This window comes from Dysidea avara, chromosome 14, assembly GCF_963678975.1.
Source record: "Dysidea avara chromosome 14, odDysAvar1.4, whole genome shotgun sequence".
In the NCBI taxonomy this organism is placed as follows: Eukaryota; Metazoa; Porifera; class Demospongiae; order Dictyoceratida; family Dysideidae; genus Dysidea; species Dysidea avara.
Window position 1 is genome coordinate 3,229,377 of NC_089285.1, and position 15,377 is coordinate 3,244,753.

A 15,377-nucleotide genomic window follows, 5' to 3' on the forward strand; every position below is an offset into this window, starting at 1 on the left:
GACACACGGTAGTGTGTCGTGCGGCCCAAGAAGCCGGCGCGCCATACCATGAGTATATTTACAGGAAGAAAGTAAATGCGATTTTCACACCTTTGTAGCTCCATGATTCCTTATCCGATTGAAACCAAAGTTGCTACAGAGGTGCCGGCTAGGTAGGGGAGTCCACATTCCAAATTTGAAGAAAATCGCTCCAGCCATTTCCGAGATACGAGCGGCCAAAGTTTGGGTTTTTTCTTCGTTTTTTTTCTTCTACTTATTTTCGCACATTTGCACAATCCGCCATAAAACATGAATTCGTGCTCCATTCGGGCTGAAATTTGGCACAATTAACGGGCTCATTACGGCGAATCGCAGTACCACGTTTGGTAGGAATATGATGAACATTCACGGAGTTATGACCGATTATTTGCGTAAAATAAGGTCAAAGGTCTGTCACACCCACAGGGTAAACCGCTTGAAAGAATGAGCTGAAAATTGCTGTGTAGATGGAGTAACCATTGTAAGAGTGCCTTTTTGTGGTTTGAAAGGAATCCAGTTAAAGGCCATCGAGATATGACACAAAACCCAACTTATGTCACAACTACACGATCGATTTTTATGAATAAAAAAACTATTAGTTTTCACGCCTACTAAGCAAACCGCTTAGAGCAGTGAGCTGAAAATCTGTGTGTAGCTGGAATAATTATTATAGCAAGTCCTTGCAGTAGCACAGAAGAATCAGATTACAAACCATTGAGTTATGATTCCAAAGCCAACTACATGTAGCATATGCGAGATCGAGATACTCTAATAGAACAGTCAACCTAATAGAGCATTCAGCTACATTTATAACTTACTCCATTATAGAATTATATGACATTGCAAGTTATTCTGTAGGGAGTTCAGCTACAAACAGTTAATCTTATAGACTATTCAGCTACAAGCAAGTCATCCTGTAGAGAGTCCAGCTACAAATGTTGCTGTAGAGATTCAGAACATTATAAGTCACACTGAAGAGAATTCAGCAATAAACAAGTCACCTTGTAGAGAGTTCAGCTACAACAAGTCACTCTGTAGAGAGCTACAAACAAGTCACTGCATAAAGGGTTCAGCTACAATAAAAGCTACCCAGTACAGAGTTCATCTAGATCAGCTACAAACAAGTTACTTTATGCAATGTTCAGCTACAAGTAAGTCACTCTGTAGAGAGTTCAACTACAAACAAGTCACTCTGTAGTACAAACAAGTCTCCGTGTAGCTGGAGAGTTCACCAACCATAAAGAGTTCAGCTATACAAACATGTTATAACTCTATAGAGAAAGTTATAACTCTATAGAGAGATCAGCTAGAAACAATTAGTCATCCAGTAGAGAGATCAGCTACAAGACATCACCTTATAGAAAGTTTAGTTACAAAGAAACCACCATGTAGAGAGTTCAGCTTCAAACATATCACCCTGTAGAGAGTGCAGCTATGAACAGATCACCCTGTAGAGAGTTCAGCTAGAAAAAGTCATCCTGTAGAGAGAGATCAGCTAGAAGGATCACCTTGTAGAGAGTTCAACTACAAACAAATCACCCTGCAGATAGTTCAGCTACAAACAAGTCACCCTATAGAGAGATCAGCTAGAAGAAGTTACCTTGTACAGAGCTCAGCTACAAAGAAACCATCATATAAAGAGTTCAGCTACAAACAAATCACCCTGCAGATAGTTCAGCTATGAACAGATCACCCTGTAGAGAGATCAGCTAGAAGAAATCACCTTGTAGAGAGTTCAGCTACAAAGAAACCACCATGTAGAGAGCTCAGCTGCAAACAAATCATCTGTATAGAGTTCAGCCAGAAACAAGTTCACCCTGTAGAGAGATCAGCTAGAAACAAGTCACCCCGTAGAGAGAGCAGCTACAAAGAAACCATCCTGTAGAGAGTTCAATTACAAACAGATAACCCTATAGAGAGTTCAGCTAGAAACAAGTCACCGTGTAGAGAGATCAGCTAGAAACAAGTCATCCAGAGATCAGCTAGAAACAAGTCATCCAGAGATCAGCTAGAAACAAGTCACCCTGTAGAGAGATCAGCTACAAAGAAACCATCCTGTAGTTCAATTGCAAACGGAAAATCCTATAGAGAGTTCAGCTAGAAACAAGTCACCGTGTAGAGAGATCAGCTAGAAACAAGTCACCCTGTAGAGAGATCAGCTGGAAACAAGTCACCCTGTAGAGAGATCAGCTACAAAGAAACCATCCTGTAGAGAGTTCAAATTACAAACAGATAACCCTATAGAGAGTTCAACTAGAAACAAGTCACCGTGTAGAGAGATCAGCTAGAAACAAGTCATCCAGAGATCAGCTAGAAACAAGTCACCCTGTAGAGAGATCAGCTACAAAGAAACCATCCTGTAGAGAGTTCAGCTACAATCAAGTTAACTATAGAGAGATCAGTTAGAAACAAATCATCTTGTAGAGAGTTCAGTTGCAAACAAATCACCCTGTAGAGAATTCAGCCTCCCTGTAGAGAGTTCAGCTTGAACAAGTCGTCTTGTAGAGAGTTCAGCTACAAAGAAATCACAATGTAGAGAGTTCAGCTGCAAACAAATCACCCTGTAGAGAGTTCAGCTAGAAACAAATCATCCTGTAGAGAGTTCAGCTAGAAACAAATCACCCTGAAAAGAGTTCAGCTACAAACAATGAGAGTTTCAGCTACAGTTCAATTATGTAAGAAGTCACCTTATTGACTACAGTATGTGATTATCATCATTCAATGTTAAATATACAAATATTTCATCAGACAAAAGCTATACACACAATTACTTCCTTTCTTTCACAATTCCTTACAAGTTAAAAAGAAGCATCAAAGCCATATGGCCAGCTTTGTGGCTTGCAATGCAAAAAGAAGTGATATCTTAACCAAAACAGCCAAGCTGTAAAAAAAGAGTGCGGCCCCCAAGGTGAAAAAAGATGTGAAATCCAAGGTGGTGGCCAAGAAATGGCTGTGATGGTAGGTTAATGGCAAAAATTTTAATTATGACAATTCGGGTGAATTTGTGTTGCCTCCTCCACTAGGATTCGGCACCAAATTCACCTGAATTGTCGTAATTAAAATTTTTGCCATTAACCTACCTTCACAGCCATTTCTTGGCCACCACCTTGGATTTCACATCTTTTTTCACCTTGGGGGCTGCACTCTTTTTTTACAGCTTGGCTGTTTTGGTTTAGATATCTGCAACTACAACTTGGCAATAATATAGCCATGACTGAAGTACGCATTAAATGTCCTATGTTTAGCTTGTTTCACAGCATTACAAACGAAGAGCAGCAAGAGAAGCGACTTTAATCCAGTCACCACAGAAAGTATGGACAATTTCCATTTACAAGCATAGGTAAGCCATTGCGCTACCATGAATCAACACATTAGGCTGTCAGCAAAAAGAAATGGAACACAAAGGAGGACAAAGGTAAGTCCAGGAAGCGTGTATTGTACGTACTGCGATATGCGGAAGACACCTGTTGGGCTGAAACTTCTACCCTTAACCATTATCAACTAGATTAAAAATCTTTGTTTTGTGTCAGTGCTCCCAAGGAGATGTAAGGTATTAGCGTCAGTCTGCAAAGCCATTCAGTTTTTTTTCTTCACGCTTTTGCCTTTGCCCTGGTTGTATGTCTGGAGACATCTACCCAGCAATGGATTCACTTGTTCATGGAGAATGTGATGGCAAAAGTTGCATCTCCAGAGAGAACTGTATTCATAAGTTATAATCATGCCTGTAGTTTATTTCCCATATTGTTACTGTACAAATTGATCTTTCTGTTGTTACCACTTTGTAATGTTGTAGCCTTGAAAATTCTCGGCTTCTAGTATTAAAACTTGGGTTGACTTTTCCTATCTAGATAAAGGAAAAAAATGCGCGAAAATGTAGGGTTCTTGTAGCACAATTAAATAACCCTTTCACTGCCACAACCAGATTTATCCAGTTTCATGCTATAAAAGGTGCTTTGAGTACAATTCTATTGCGTTACCACTTCTATTATGCACTTTATAGTACAATGCACTTACCCTAAAATGGGTATGCCCACAGAGGTTCCGTTTCTAGGATAACTGGTTCCTTCGCACAATATTACGAGCTTATTACGTAGTACCACAAAGTTTTCTTCTCAGAAAGGATGAGTTCATTGAATCCTCGAGTTGATAGTGACGTTTTAAAGTCCACTGGATTGTAATAGACAGCCAAGGATGACAGTCAGCCATTTTTCAGAGATGTGGCATGATTCACCCGTGTGCATATACGCATGCGTGATACAAGATTTGGGATAAATCTTGAAGAAACCAGCTGAGAAACAATCATTCAGTAAGGAAACTGTATAGAATAGTTTTATGGATTGCTATACTTACCTGTAACAAGTTTCTTTGTAACTGACCACTTATTTAAGCTGTTTTTACATTATTTTTCGGTTTTGCTGTGTGGTAATTACTTAGTGGTTTTATTTATGTAAACAAAAACAACCTAGTCGATGCCTTTAGTTCATAGCAATTATTTAGAGGTATGGTAACTAGGTAGTTTAGTGTACAGTGAAGCTTGTATAGCGCAATTTAGTGTGAATTGTATGGTCTCTTGGAAAATCTAGCGGTGTTAAGCAAAAGTTAATGAATAACTAATTCATACAAAATAATACAAATACACAACAAACAATCATGCTAACATAAAAACATACTCTTAATCTTGTTCATCACGCAGAGCGTGTCCACTGGCATGGGGACTTGGAACCACCTGAAAACAGCTTAGAAACATTTTGTAATCTTGTTGTTTACGTGTAAAGTGGCCTCTGGCTCTCCTGCAATCACTTGTGCCTGTTTGCTAATCTTCTCCTTTGCACAATCTGAAATTTAAGCATGGGTGCGGTGCTGTGCGTTATATAGAATTACACATACGTTTAAGTCATCAGCATGAACAGGCGCAACAATTATACGGTTGTGCCTTTGTTCACAGGCGAATCTATCCCTGGTTAGTTCATGTGACTAGGCCTCGTAGTTTTTGAGAACATTAATTATTAATTATTTATTTATGACGTAATTTTAACCACATTTCCTATTATTCTTAGTACTTGGTTGTATAATTAGAGCTCAGCACTGAAGGTCTGACAGCAACTTGTGCTGCAGCCTTCGGATTACCTAACCTAATACTGAAGCTTGGACAGGGAACAGATTACTTGATCTAGCCAATAAGGTGAAACAGAATATGGGCCAAAGGAAACACTTTAATAACACGTCAAACTATAAACTGAAAGGGATAGAAGTAGTTTCCAAGGGGTGGGGGAAATGCCCCAACCCAATCCTGAAATATATACAAAGCAATGACAGTATGTTAAAGCACACCTTCAACAATGTTAAGTAATTCTATTTCACTAAGGTTTGATTGTCCAGGCTGTGTTGGAAGTTGGAGTCCTGGAAAAACAAAATGTGGTGAGATGACTACGTTGAGCTAATACACATTATACACATAATGTTTCCAGACTAACGGTACTGACTTTCTAAACAAACATCACAAAAATTTATACCCTTTATAAACAAACATATGTGACCAGATCTGCAAGGACCCCATAGGTTAGTGCATTTTTCAAATTCCATTTTCTTTATCTAGATAGCCAAAGGGATGGTCAACTAAAGTTTCAGCTCTAGAAGCCAAGAACGTTCGAAGCTATTAGTATGTAAATATTCAATGGGCTATTAGTATGTAATTATTCAATGGGCTTTTCAAACAGGCATAGATGTAAAGATTTTTTTAAAGCTGTATATCAAAAGATTTGCCTATTATGGCAAATTCAATGGCCCTAATTGCATGCCTATAGCTACAAGTTTCGCGGAGGTACTGCTTTTGCTTATAGCTTATACACTTAGATGAAATATACAGCAACGGGCTTTCAAGCCAGGCTTGAGAGCCACCTCTGTTGGTATTACTCCCGGAAGCTATTTTGTAGTTTAATTGTGGTTTAGGTTAGAAGCATTGAGCATGTTCTCATAGACTGTCAAGAAATAGAAAGGGAAGATGAAACAATGAGGAGGAGTTGATTGTAAGCAGCTAGGAGCATAAACTAAGTGTTGTTCTAGTACTGCAAAATGATAGTTTCAGTACTCAGTTTTAAAAAGCTGTTTTCGTTAGTAATAGTTCTTGTACCTCCAATTTATCGACGTTGTAGTTCTAGTACCTTAAGTTTAATGGTCTTTAATTTTTAGTACCAAAACACCTCATAATTTTGATTTAGTTTTGGTATACTAGAAATAAAAATAAATCGCTGCAATAAAAGTACTTTGAACTAGAGCAACACTTGACTAAATCAGAAAGTTTTTTTTCTCAAAGTAAATAGAACTGATCAAGATGATGCACTACTTCCACATGCTTACTGAATGTATTGGTTGCTGATAAAAAAAGACAATCATGAATAAAAGCAATGTGTCTGTCTGTCTCTTGCAATTATTCGTAACTTTGTCACAGATCAAAATGGACAAAATGGATACCAGAACTATGTACTTTGTGCTAGTGATTATTAAAGGTTCTATACCTACACACCTAAAGGACAAATTGGTATATTAAAAAGTAAATGTCAAAAGAGTGCAATGTATTGAAAGTCCAGTGCATACAAAATTTATTTACAAATAGCACAAAATATTGATAATTTGATGTGATGCTAACAATCATTTGAATATTTAGCTAACCACATAAAAGTTCAAATACACACTTACTGAAATTTTCATGATTTCTTGTAGAGGTGCTGTTATCTATGATACCACGAGTGTCCATCACACAATCCCCTAAAATGGCTAAAATCATTAAAACATGGCATTCACACCTGTTACATGCAACCCCTTATGTACTAACAAGTACACAAAAAAATTTGGAATTTTCAACTAGAGTAGGGACCTTAGCACATCGATAAAAAGTACTGAAAAAAGTTGGAGTAGTCCATCACTGTAAAACAATAAGAAGTGTTATATCCCTACTGTGCTCAAAATACCATAACGGAAATGCACAGTAAGGATATAACACTTCTTATTGTTTTACAGTGATTTAATATCATGGACTTCTCCAACTTGTTTCAGTACTTTTTATCAATGTGCTATGGTCCCTACTCTAGTTAAAAATTCCAAATTTTTTCATTTACTTGTTTGTTAACTTTTTTTGAAAATAATTTTATTATGACTGGTGAACCCACGCATACTGCATCTGAAAAGGCACCGCTCACCCCAGCTATATCAATTATCGTGTGAAAAGTGTAGTATCCATTACGCTTCGTTGTCAGCTATGTTGAACCAGTTAGACAGCATTTTGAATCAAGCACCTCTACAATCCACGCATATCAAAAGAAAGAAATCGTGCCACGCACCCCAATCATATTAATTATCGTCTGAAAAGTGAAGTATCCATTATGCTTCACTGTAGGCTATGTTCAACCCGTTACACAGCAGTACGAATCAAGAACTGTTTGAAAAGCACCTCTGAATGTCAAAATAGCCACAATGAAATATACGGACGATTTCCGTTTTGAATGGAAGCCATCACGTGCTCACGCCAAATCGACACCTTTCCCTGTCAGCAAAGATGAATGGGACACAAACAAGGACACTGGTAAGTCCATGAAGAATGCATTGTACGTACTGTGGTATGCCAAAAGGCACCTGTTGGGCTGAAGCGAAGTCGAATAGTGAAAACATTAAGCACGTAGCCTTAGCCGTTATCAAGTTACGCTTGTCTGAAGGCATTAGTCAGTCAGTTATTCAGTCAGTTAGTAGAAAATTCCATTGAATAAAAAAAAAATCAAATTCCGTAGCAATTTGTTGAAAGCGTTTCGGGTAAATCTAAAAGCTTGTTTGGGTTTAGTTTTACCTCACCAATACTACCTCATTGTCGTAATGGAAAACTGAGGCTGATTTTTGGGTGATATTATTTCGTGGGCCACACCTACTCCTTTGTGGTCCCTACTATACAGTTACTATCGTACTGTATGATATAATGTCAATGGATAATTAGAGAGAAGGACGGCTAACTTGTAAGTTCATCAATAAAGTCTTTCTGGTAAATTACTGCAAATATATAATTAATGCTGATTTAAGGACTACATGGTGGTTTTTTAAATAGCAAAGTATTGATTTTAGCATTTAAGGTCATTTGATAACAATTTGCAAGCATTTTGGAAGGAAAATCATGGATTATAAGCATGTATATGTAAATCCACTACAAAGGAGCTGTACTGTGACTTGATCAATACATTAAACCTTACCGGTGGTTTGCGATAATTCATCCAAGGTCACACTGTTCTCAGATATATGTCCTATGGATATAACATAGACATAGTGTAGAAAACTACCTATGTACTTATATCATTGACACACAGTCAATAATAGCTAATAAAGTGCATTGTAGCCCAAGGATAACAGAGGAAATGCATGATTAACCCTTAACACAAAACACAGTAGGGATATAACACTTCTTATTGTTTTACTGTGATTTAATATCGTGCACTACATGTTTTGGTACTTTTTATCAATGTGTTATGGTCCCTATACTCTAGTTGAAAATTCCATTTTTGTGTACTTGTTTGTTAAGTTTTTTGTAAAATGATAATGACTGGTGAACTTATGCATACTGCATCAAAAGAAAGAAATGGTACCGCACGCCCTAGCTATCAATTATCATCTGAAAAGTGAAGTATCCATTACGCTTTATTGTTACATGGCATTACGAATCAAGAACCATTTGAAAAGTACCTCACACTCAAAGTAGCCACTATGAAAATACAGACGATTTCTGTTACAAAGGGAAGCCATCACACGCTACCACCAAATCAACACTTTTTGCTGTCAGCAAAGATGAATGGAACACAAAGGAGGACACTGGTAAGTCCATGAGAATTCATTGTATGCACTGCAGTATGCCAAAAGGCATGTGTCCGGCTGAAACAACATTAAACATTGAAAAAATCAAGCCCATAGCCTAAGCCGTTATTGCGTTATGCTTGCCTAAGTCAGTCAGTCAGTCAGTCAGTCAGTCAGTCAGTCAGTCAGTCAGTCAGTCAGTCAGTCAGTCAGTCAGTCAGTCAGTCAGTCAGTCAGTCAGTCAGTCAGTCAGTCAGTCAGTCAGTCAGTCAGTCAGTCAGTCAGTCAGTCAGTCAGTCAGTCAGTCAGTCAGTCAGTCAGTCAGTCAGTCAGTCAGTCAGTCAGTCAGTCAGTCAGTCAGTCAGTCAGTCACTAGAAAATTCTGCTTAATATTTTTAATAGCAACTTGTTGAAAGCATTTCAGGTTGATCTGAAGAACCTAACTAATACTGCTTCATTGTCATCAGGGAAAAGTGAGGTGGTTTTTTGGGTGATGCTTTTCATGGGCCATGCCCAAACTTTCGTGGTTTCTACTATCAGAAGCTCATTGAATTCTTATGGACAAGGGAGTATGTAACTCCGTACACTACCAATACTATGGGCGAAATTCAAACATGGCGTCCAGTGTTACTATGTATATAATTGGTTACATCATTCTTAAGCGAAACAGGGATACACTGAATGGGCTGCTACTCTACCGTCTTGTGTGAAGGTAGCAAAGCTGCAGATCGTCGAATCGAAGATAAAGCTTGGAATAGTCAAGCGGAGTAATTTAGCGTGATTAGTTACTGTAGAAAGACCATCCTGCTATGTCCATGCTACTATTCTTCCATCGTGCCATTGAACTTCGTTTTCATAGTTTTGCTTTGTTGTAGCAGAAATGTGATGTACTCGAGCATGCACCTCAGCATAATATCCTAATTAGCAAATTTTAAAATTTACTTATTATAGTACATGGTAGCCATGTTTGAATTTCGCTGTTCACAGAATTATATGTTCCCTTGTCCATAGGATTCAATGTACTCCTGCTACTATACATTACTATTGTACTGGTAGAGTAGCTAAGCAACAGATTTTGATGAAATTGTTCACTTTGTGATAAAAATACTATATACAGTATAGTATACTAAATACAGTATACTAAATATGATGCCACATAAAAATTATTGCCTTAGGGCATGTTTGGAAACTTTTAAACTAGCCCATTTCTGGCTGGTAAGGAAACCACACAACTGCATTCAAAACCTTTGTTCTTGTTTAAATACCAAGAATGTATTTCAAATTTACAGATGCAATCAGAAAATCTTTCAAAATGTAGTAAAATAAACTGTTTCTATCACTTCTAATGGAGCCAATATTTCAGTGTAAAAGTACAGGCTCAATCCAACCAAAATAATATTATATTGCACATATATGACTTTGTACACCTTGACTCTCCAAGCTTCTTAACATTACAAGCTAATGACCTGGATAGACACCACCCTAATCAGCTTTCAGATATGACCATCCCTTACTTGTCTAAACAGATGTAAAGTTCCAGAATATTTACTACTGCGAACTTATATGACTTTCCCAATACGGTTTCTGTTTTTTTTTTGGTCAGGTCCAGGGTTAGAAGGATGAAGCAAATAATTCAAATGCTTAGAGCAGTTCTGTGGGGTGCATGGAATCATCAGAGACGAAAGCAAAGCTAAGAGGCGATTGACTTTCTTGTCCGTGGTGCGTCCTGGCTCTTACAAACCATTAGGAGTATACTGGTTCCTGTGAAACCAAGTGAGTAATAATGTGTTGGGAAAACCTACCTTTTTGGCACATTGGTCAATTTTCTGTTTTATTGCTTAAATGAGGTACTGGGTTTTCATCTATCTTGTGCTAAAAATTTAGCTTAATACCTTTAAGCTTTCCTGAGATATGACCGATTTATCATCCTGTGCATTACAAACTAACTTTCATATTAATGCACTGTGTTCTGTAAGTGATTACCAGTGACAAATGGTGACAAATCACATTGTTTACGAATAATTCCATTCCTACTATTTAAAACACTTTTTAAAAGATTTCTGATAGTTCAATGAAGTGTTATTGGTACTTTCTGCAATAAAATGGCATGTATCTAAGACTCAGTTTTAGCCATTCCAGCATCTAAACAAATCACCCAATTTGTAAGTTAATTGGTGTCCCACACATGTGAAATTACTACATTGTCTGATATAATTATCCATATCTCCTAAGATACAGAAACTTTGGGTGTGAAACAAGGTTTAATAGTTGCTTTATCCAATTGTAAAAAAAAAAAAAAAATTACATTGTTAGAATTTTCATTTGAGTTTTCCCAAAAATCTAGCATGTGCCCAAAAGGTGGGTTTTCCAATATTCGGTCACCTATATGCTAGTGGATGTATTTTGAAAGTATAACCCCCACCAATGGAAGCGATGCAGTGTTTTCGGCTCAATTTGCAAACCTGCAAGCGTGGAGAATTGGTGGCTACTTAACTGAGACAATAGCAAAGTATTGTAATTTTGGAGATACACTTGAGAAAATGTTGTGGGATCAATTAGCTCATGGAATAAACAATGATGGCATCCAGAAAAGTTACTAAAAGAGCTTACACTAACATACAAGTGAGCATTAAAAATAGCTCAAGGCTGCGAAGAAGCAGAAGACAAATGAGGGCATACAACATGAGCGCAACACAGTTAGTTCACATGGGGATGCTGGAACAAAGCAAGATATACGGTTCACAAGGTCTTGAATGCAAGGACACTTAAGATGTTGAATTATTGTTGTTATTGTTGTGGACTTGAGCTATACAATCAAATGGCCACAAAAGTGCAAATAAGGGTCATTTAGCCAAGGATCTGCAAAGATTCAAATAATTCTCTGGCCTCAATTGATGCAGTTAAACAGATAGGAGGCAAGGGGTACCTCATTGAAGGTATGTGGATAAATAGCATTAATCGGATGGCTGCAGGTTCGAGGCTGCCTAGGTCCAGTTATGGATTTTTTTTCTCTCCTTTTATCCACTTTTTCAAAAAAACTTTATGCTCATTAAGGCGGATCTCAGTACCAATTTTGGTAGGAATCCGATGGACATTCACGGAGTTATGATCGATTATTCGCGTAAAATAAGGTCGAAGGTCTGTCACGCCCACAGGGTAAACCCCTTGAAGGAATGAGTTGAAAATTGCTATGTAGATGGAGTAACAATCGTAGGAGTGCCTTTTTGTGGTTTGAAAAGAATCGAGATAAAGACCATGGAGATATGACACAAAACCCAACCTGTGTCACAATTACGCAATCGATATTTATGAATAAAAAAGCTATTAGTTTTCACGCCTACCAGGCAAACCACTTAGAGCAATGAGCTGAAAATCGGTGTGTAGCTGGAATAATCATCATAGAAAGTCCTTGCAGTAGTACAGAAGAATCGGATTACAAACCACTGAGTCATGATTCGAAAGCCAACTACGTGTTGCAAATGCGAGATCGAGATACTCTAATAGAACAGTCACCCTAATAGAGCATTCGGCTACCTTTATAACTTACTTCATTAAAGAATTATATTACATTGCAAGTTATTCTGTACGGAATTCAGCTACAACCAGTTAATCTGATAGACAATTCAGCTACAGGCAAGTCACCCTGTAGAGAGTTCACCTAGAAACAAATCACCCTGTAGAGAGATCAGCTAGAAGAAGTCACCTTGTAGAGAGTTCAGTTACAAAGAAACTATGCACCATGTTGAGAGTTCAGCTGCAAACAAATCACCCTGTAGAGAAATCAGCTAGAAAAAGTCACCTTGTAGAGAGTTCAGTTACAAAGAAACCACCATGTAGAGAGTTCAGCTACAAACTAGTGACCCTGTAGAGACATCAGCTAGAAGAAGTTACCTTGTAGAGAGTTCAGCTGCAAAGAAACCGTCATGTAGAGAGTTCAGTTACACTACAAACAAATCCTGTAGAAATATCAGCTAGAAGAAGCCACCTTGTAGAGAGTTCAGTTGCAAAGAAACCACCATGTAGAGAGTTCAGCTGACCCTGTAGAGACATCAACTAGAAGAAGTTACTTTGTAGAGAGTTCAGCTACAAAGAAACCATCATGTAGAGAGTTCAACTACAAACAAGTGACCCTGTAGAGACATCAGCTAGAAGAAGTTATCTTGTAGAGAGTTCAGCTGCGAAGAAACCATCATGTAGAGAGTTCAGCTACAAACAAATCATTCTGTAGAAATATCAGCTAGAAGAAGTCACTTTGTAGAGTGTTCAGTTATAAAGAAACCACCATGTAGAGTGTTCTGTAATAAATATATGTAATATATATAATATGTACATTTACTGATAAAATCAGAAATATTTAAAGTATTTAACATCTGCTTCATCTTTTCTTCTTCCTGTGGTAAAGAAAAGAAAACACAAAAAGAAGTGAAATCTAATCAAAAACAACTAAGCTGTAAAAAAAGGTGCGGCCCCAAAAAGGCTATGGTGAAAAAAGATGTGAAATCCAAGGTGGCGGCCAAGAAATGGCTGTGATGGTAGGTTAATGGTAAAAATTTTAATAACGACAAGTCAGGTGAATTTTGTGCCAAGACCAAGCGGCACCAAATTCACCTGAATTGTCGTTATTAAAATTTTTACCATTAACCTACCATCACAGCCATTTCTTGGCCGCCACCTTGGATTTCACATCTTTTTTCACCATGGCCTTTTTGGGGCCGCACCTTTTTTTACAGCTTAGCTGTTTTTGATTAGATTAAATTACAAATATACTCTAAAGAATCCTTATCAGTAGTGGGTACAAGAAATGTGCAAGTGTTGTATGAGGGCCAAACAGCTAGCTTACCTATACGTTAGTTGTGGTAAAAGGGATTGGGCTTACTTTGCTTGGTAGAAACTGACTGGGATTAATTAGACTAGATTGGTGTAAAGTACAAGGAGGTGTTCAATGAGAAACTAGGTAGTTTCAGAGTCTGAGTGCGACAAGCCAAAATTGAAATTGAGCCTGAAGCCACCCCATGTTTTTGTAAGACCCACACATTACACTATGTTATGAGGGACACAGTTGAGGAAGAGATTGATAGACTGCTTGCAGAAAGTATTGTAGAACCAGTAGAATCTGTTCATAGTAGCTGTGCTTAAAAGTGACCTGAAAAGTGTTAGATTATGTGGTGATTTTTGCATGACAGTTAATGCGGTTGGCAAGGCATCATAGACAGCCAATCCCGAGGATAAATGATTTATTTGCTACCCTTCAAGGAGAGATGAAATTTACAAATCTTGATTTAAACTAAGCATACCAAAAATTGCTCCTACACTCTGAATCCTGAAAGTATGTGGTAATACTCATAACAGTTTGTTTTTCAGTATACCTGTCTGCCCTGTGGTAGCCTATGGGCAAGTATGAAGCCTGTTATGTAGTTTCAGAGAGGGATGGTTCTTGTACTCTTTCAAAGTGAAGCAAGTATCTCTGGGTTGGATGAACGTAACGAAATATGGGACGATTTAAACCAAAATTTAATGGTGAGTAAGATAGTGTTTATCATTTTTAGATAGCTTTAAAAAGTTTTTGTGTTATAGAGTTTAGTATTACAAGGCATGCATATGATCCAGTTTACTGGATTATGCATTTTCAATGCTTGCATTTTATAAAATAGCTGCGGGTTTAAGGGTTAAATGTAGTGCATTATTCAAAGTCCTTGTCTCTTTATTTATATAAGCACCTGGTTGTTCAACTGATTCTTGTTCAGTAACTGTAGAAAAAGTATCAACAAATTCTGTTAAGAAAAGCATTAAAAACAAGTTTATTAACTACATTGGATGCACACCTTTTCTTCTGCTGATTGCTTTGAGACGGCAGTACACTACAAAATGAAAACATTATAAACATGTAAATGAAGTGATCCAACTATAATAAATTACTGGTACACATACATTTATACTATAAGCACTGAAACATCAGAACACACTAGCTAATTATTACATCACCTATGTAATAGTTATATCATGGCTGCAAGTGATTTTGCTGATCTATACACCTAAAGCCTGAGGGCTGCGGGTATATATGTCAGCAACATCCCAAGCAGTTGTGGTATAAGTGATATATACATCACTTGGGGTGCACTCGCCTAATAGGTGAAAGAACTAACAAGAACTCATCCCGTTTGTTTTATACAGTAGCATCTGAAGATCAATCATGGTTTTAATAACGTGGGCTAATAGCAATCATATCGTTGTCCATACGTTAAAACATCATTAATACGTTACTATGCTTCAACACACAATGTTAGAAAACTTGTGATTGTGGGATGGAGTTTATATTGTTATCATTTTTGTACTAAGTTAAGCCAACTAACTTCGCTATTGGGACAGTAAGTAAGTTATTATATTAAGTTAAGTACTTAGGACTGTAAGTTACTAACCTACTCCAACGTAGCAGTAGTAACTTTGCTGTTCCGTGGTCTGTTCAAAGGCTGATATGCAATGGGTAGAAATACGCATCCATAATCACCTAAACGATTATTTTATGCCTTCATTAT

General features: G+C 37.5%; 1 protein-coding gene across 4 annotated transcripts in view; it reads right to left on the reverse strand.

Annotated features, from left to right (window-relative positions):
* Positions 1 to 15,377, reverse strand: part of LOC136244179 (uncharacterized) — a 50,081-nt gene that overhangs the window by 1,560 nt on the left and 33,144 nt on the right. For 2 of the 4 annotated variants that reach the window (XM_066035715.1, XM_066035712.1), the window contains 5 exons: positions 14,667 to 14,702; positions 14,562 to 14,615; positions 8,250 to 8,300; positions 6,715 to 6,792; positions 5,350 to 5,418 (listed from right to left, as the gene is read on the reverse strand). In XM_066035715.1, coding sequence (XP_065891787.1) covers positions 5,350 to 5,418; positions 6,715 to 6,792; positions 8,250 to 8,300; positions 14,562 to 14,615; positions 14,667 to 14,702 — 288 coding nt within the window. The remainder of the gene's footprint in view (positions 1 to 5,349; positions 5,419 to 6,714; positions 6,793 to 8,249; positions 8,301 to 14,561; positions 14,616 to 14,666; positions 14,703 to 15,377) is intronic. The other 2 variants (XM_066035713.1, XM_066035714.1) reach the window with 2 other exon arrangements.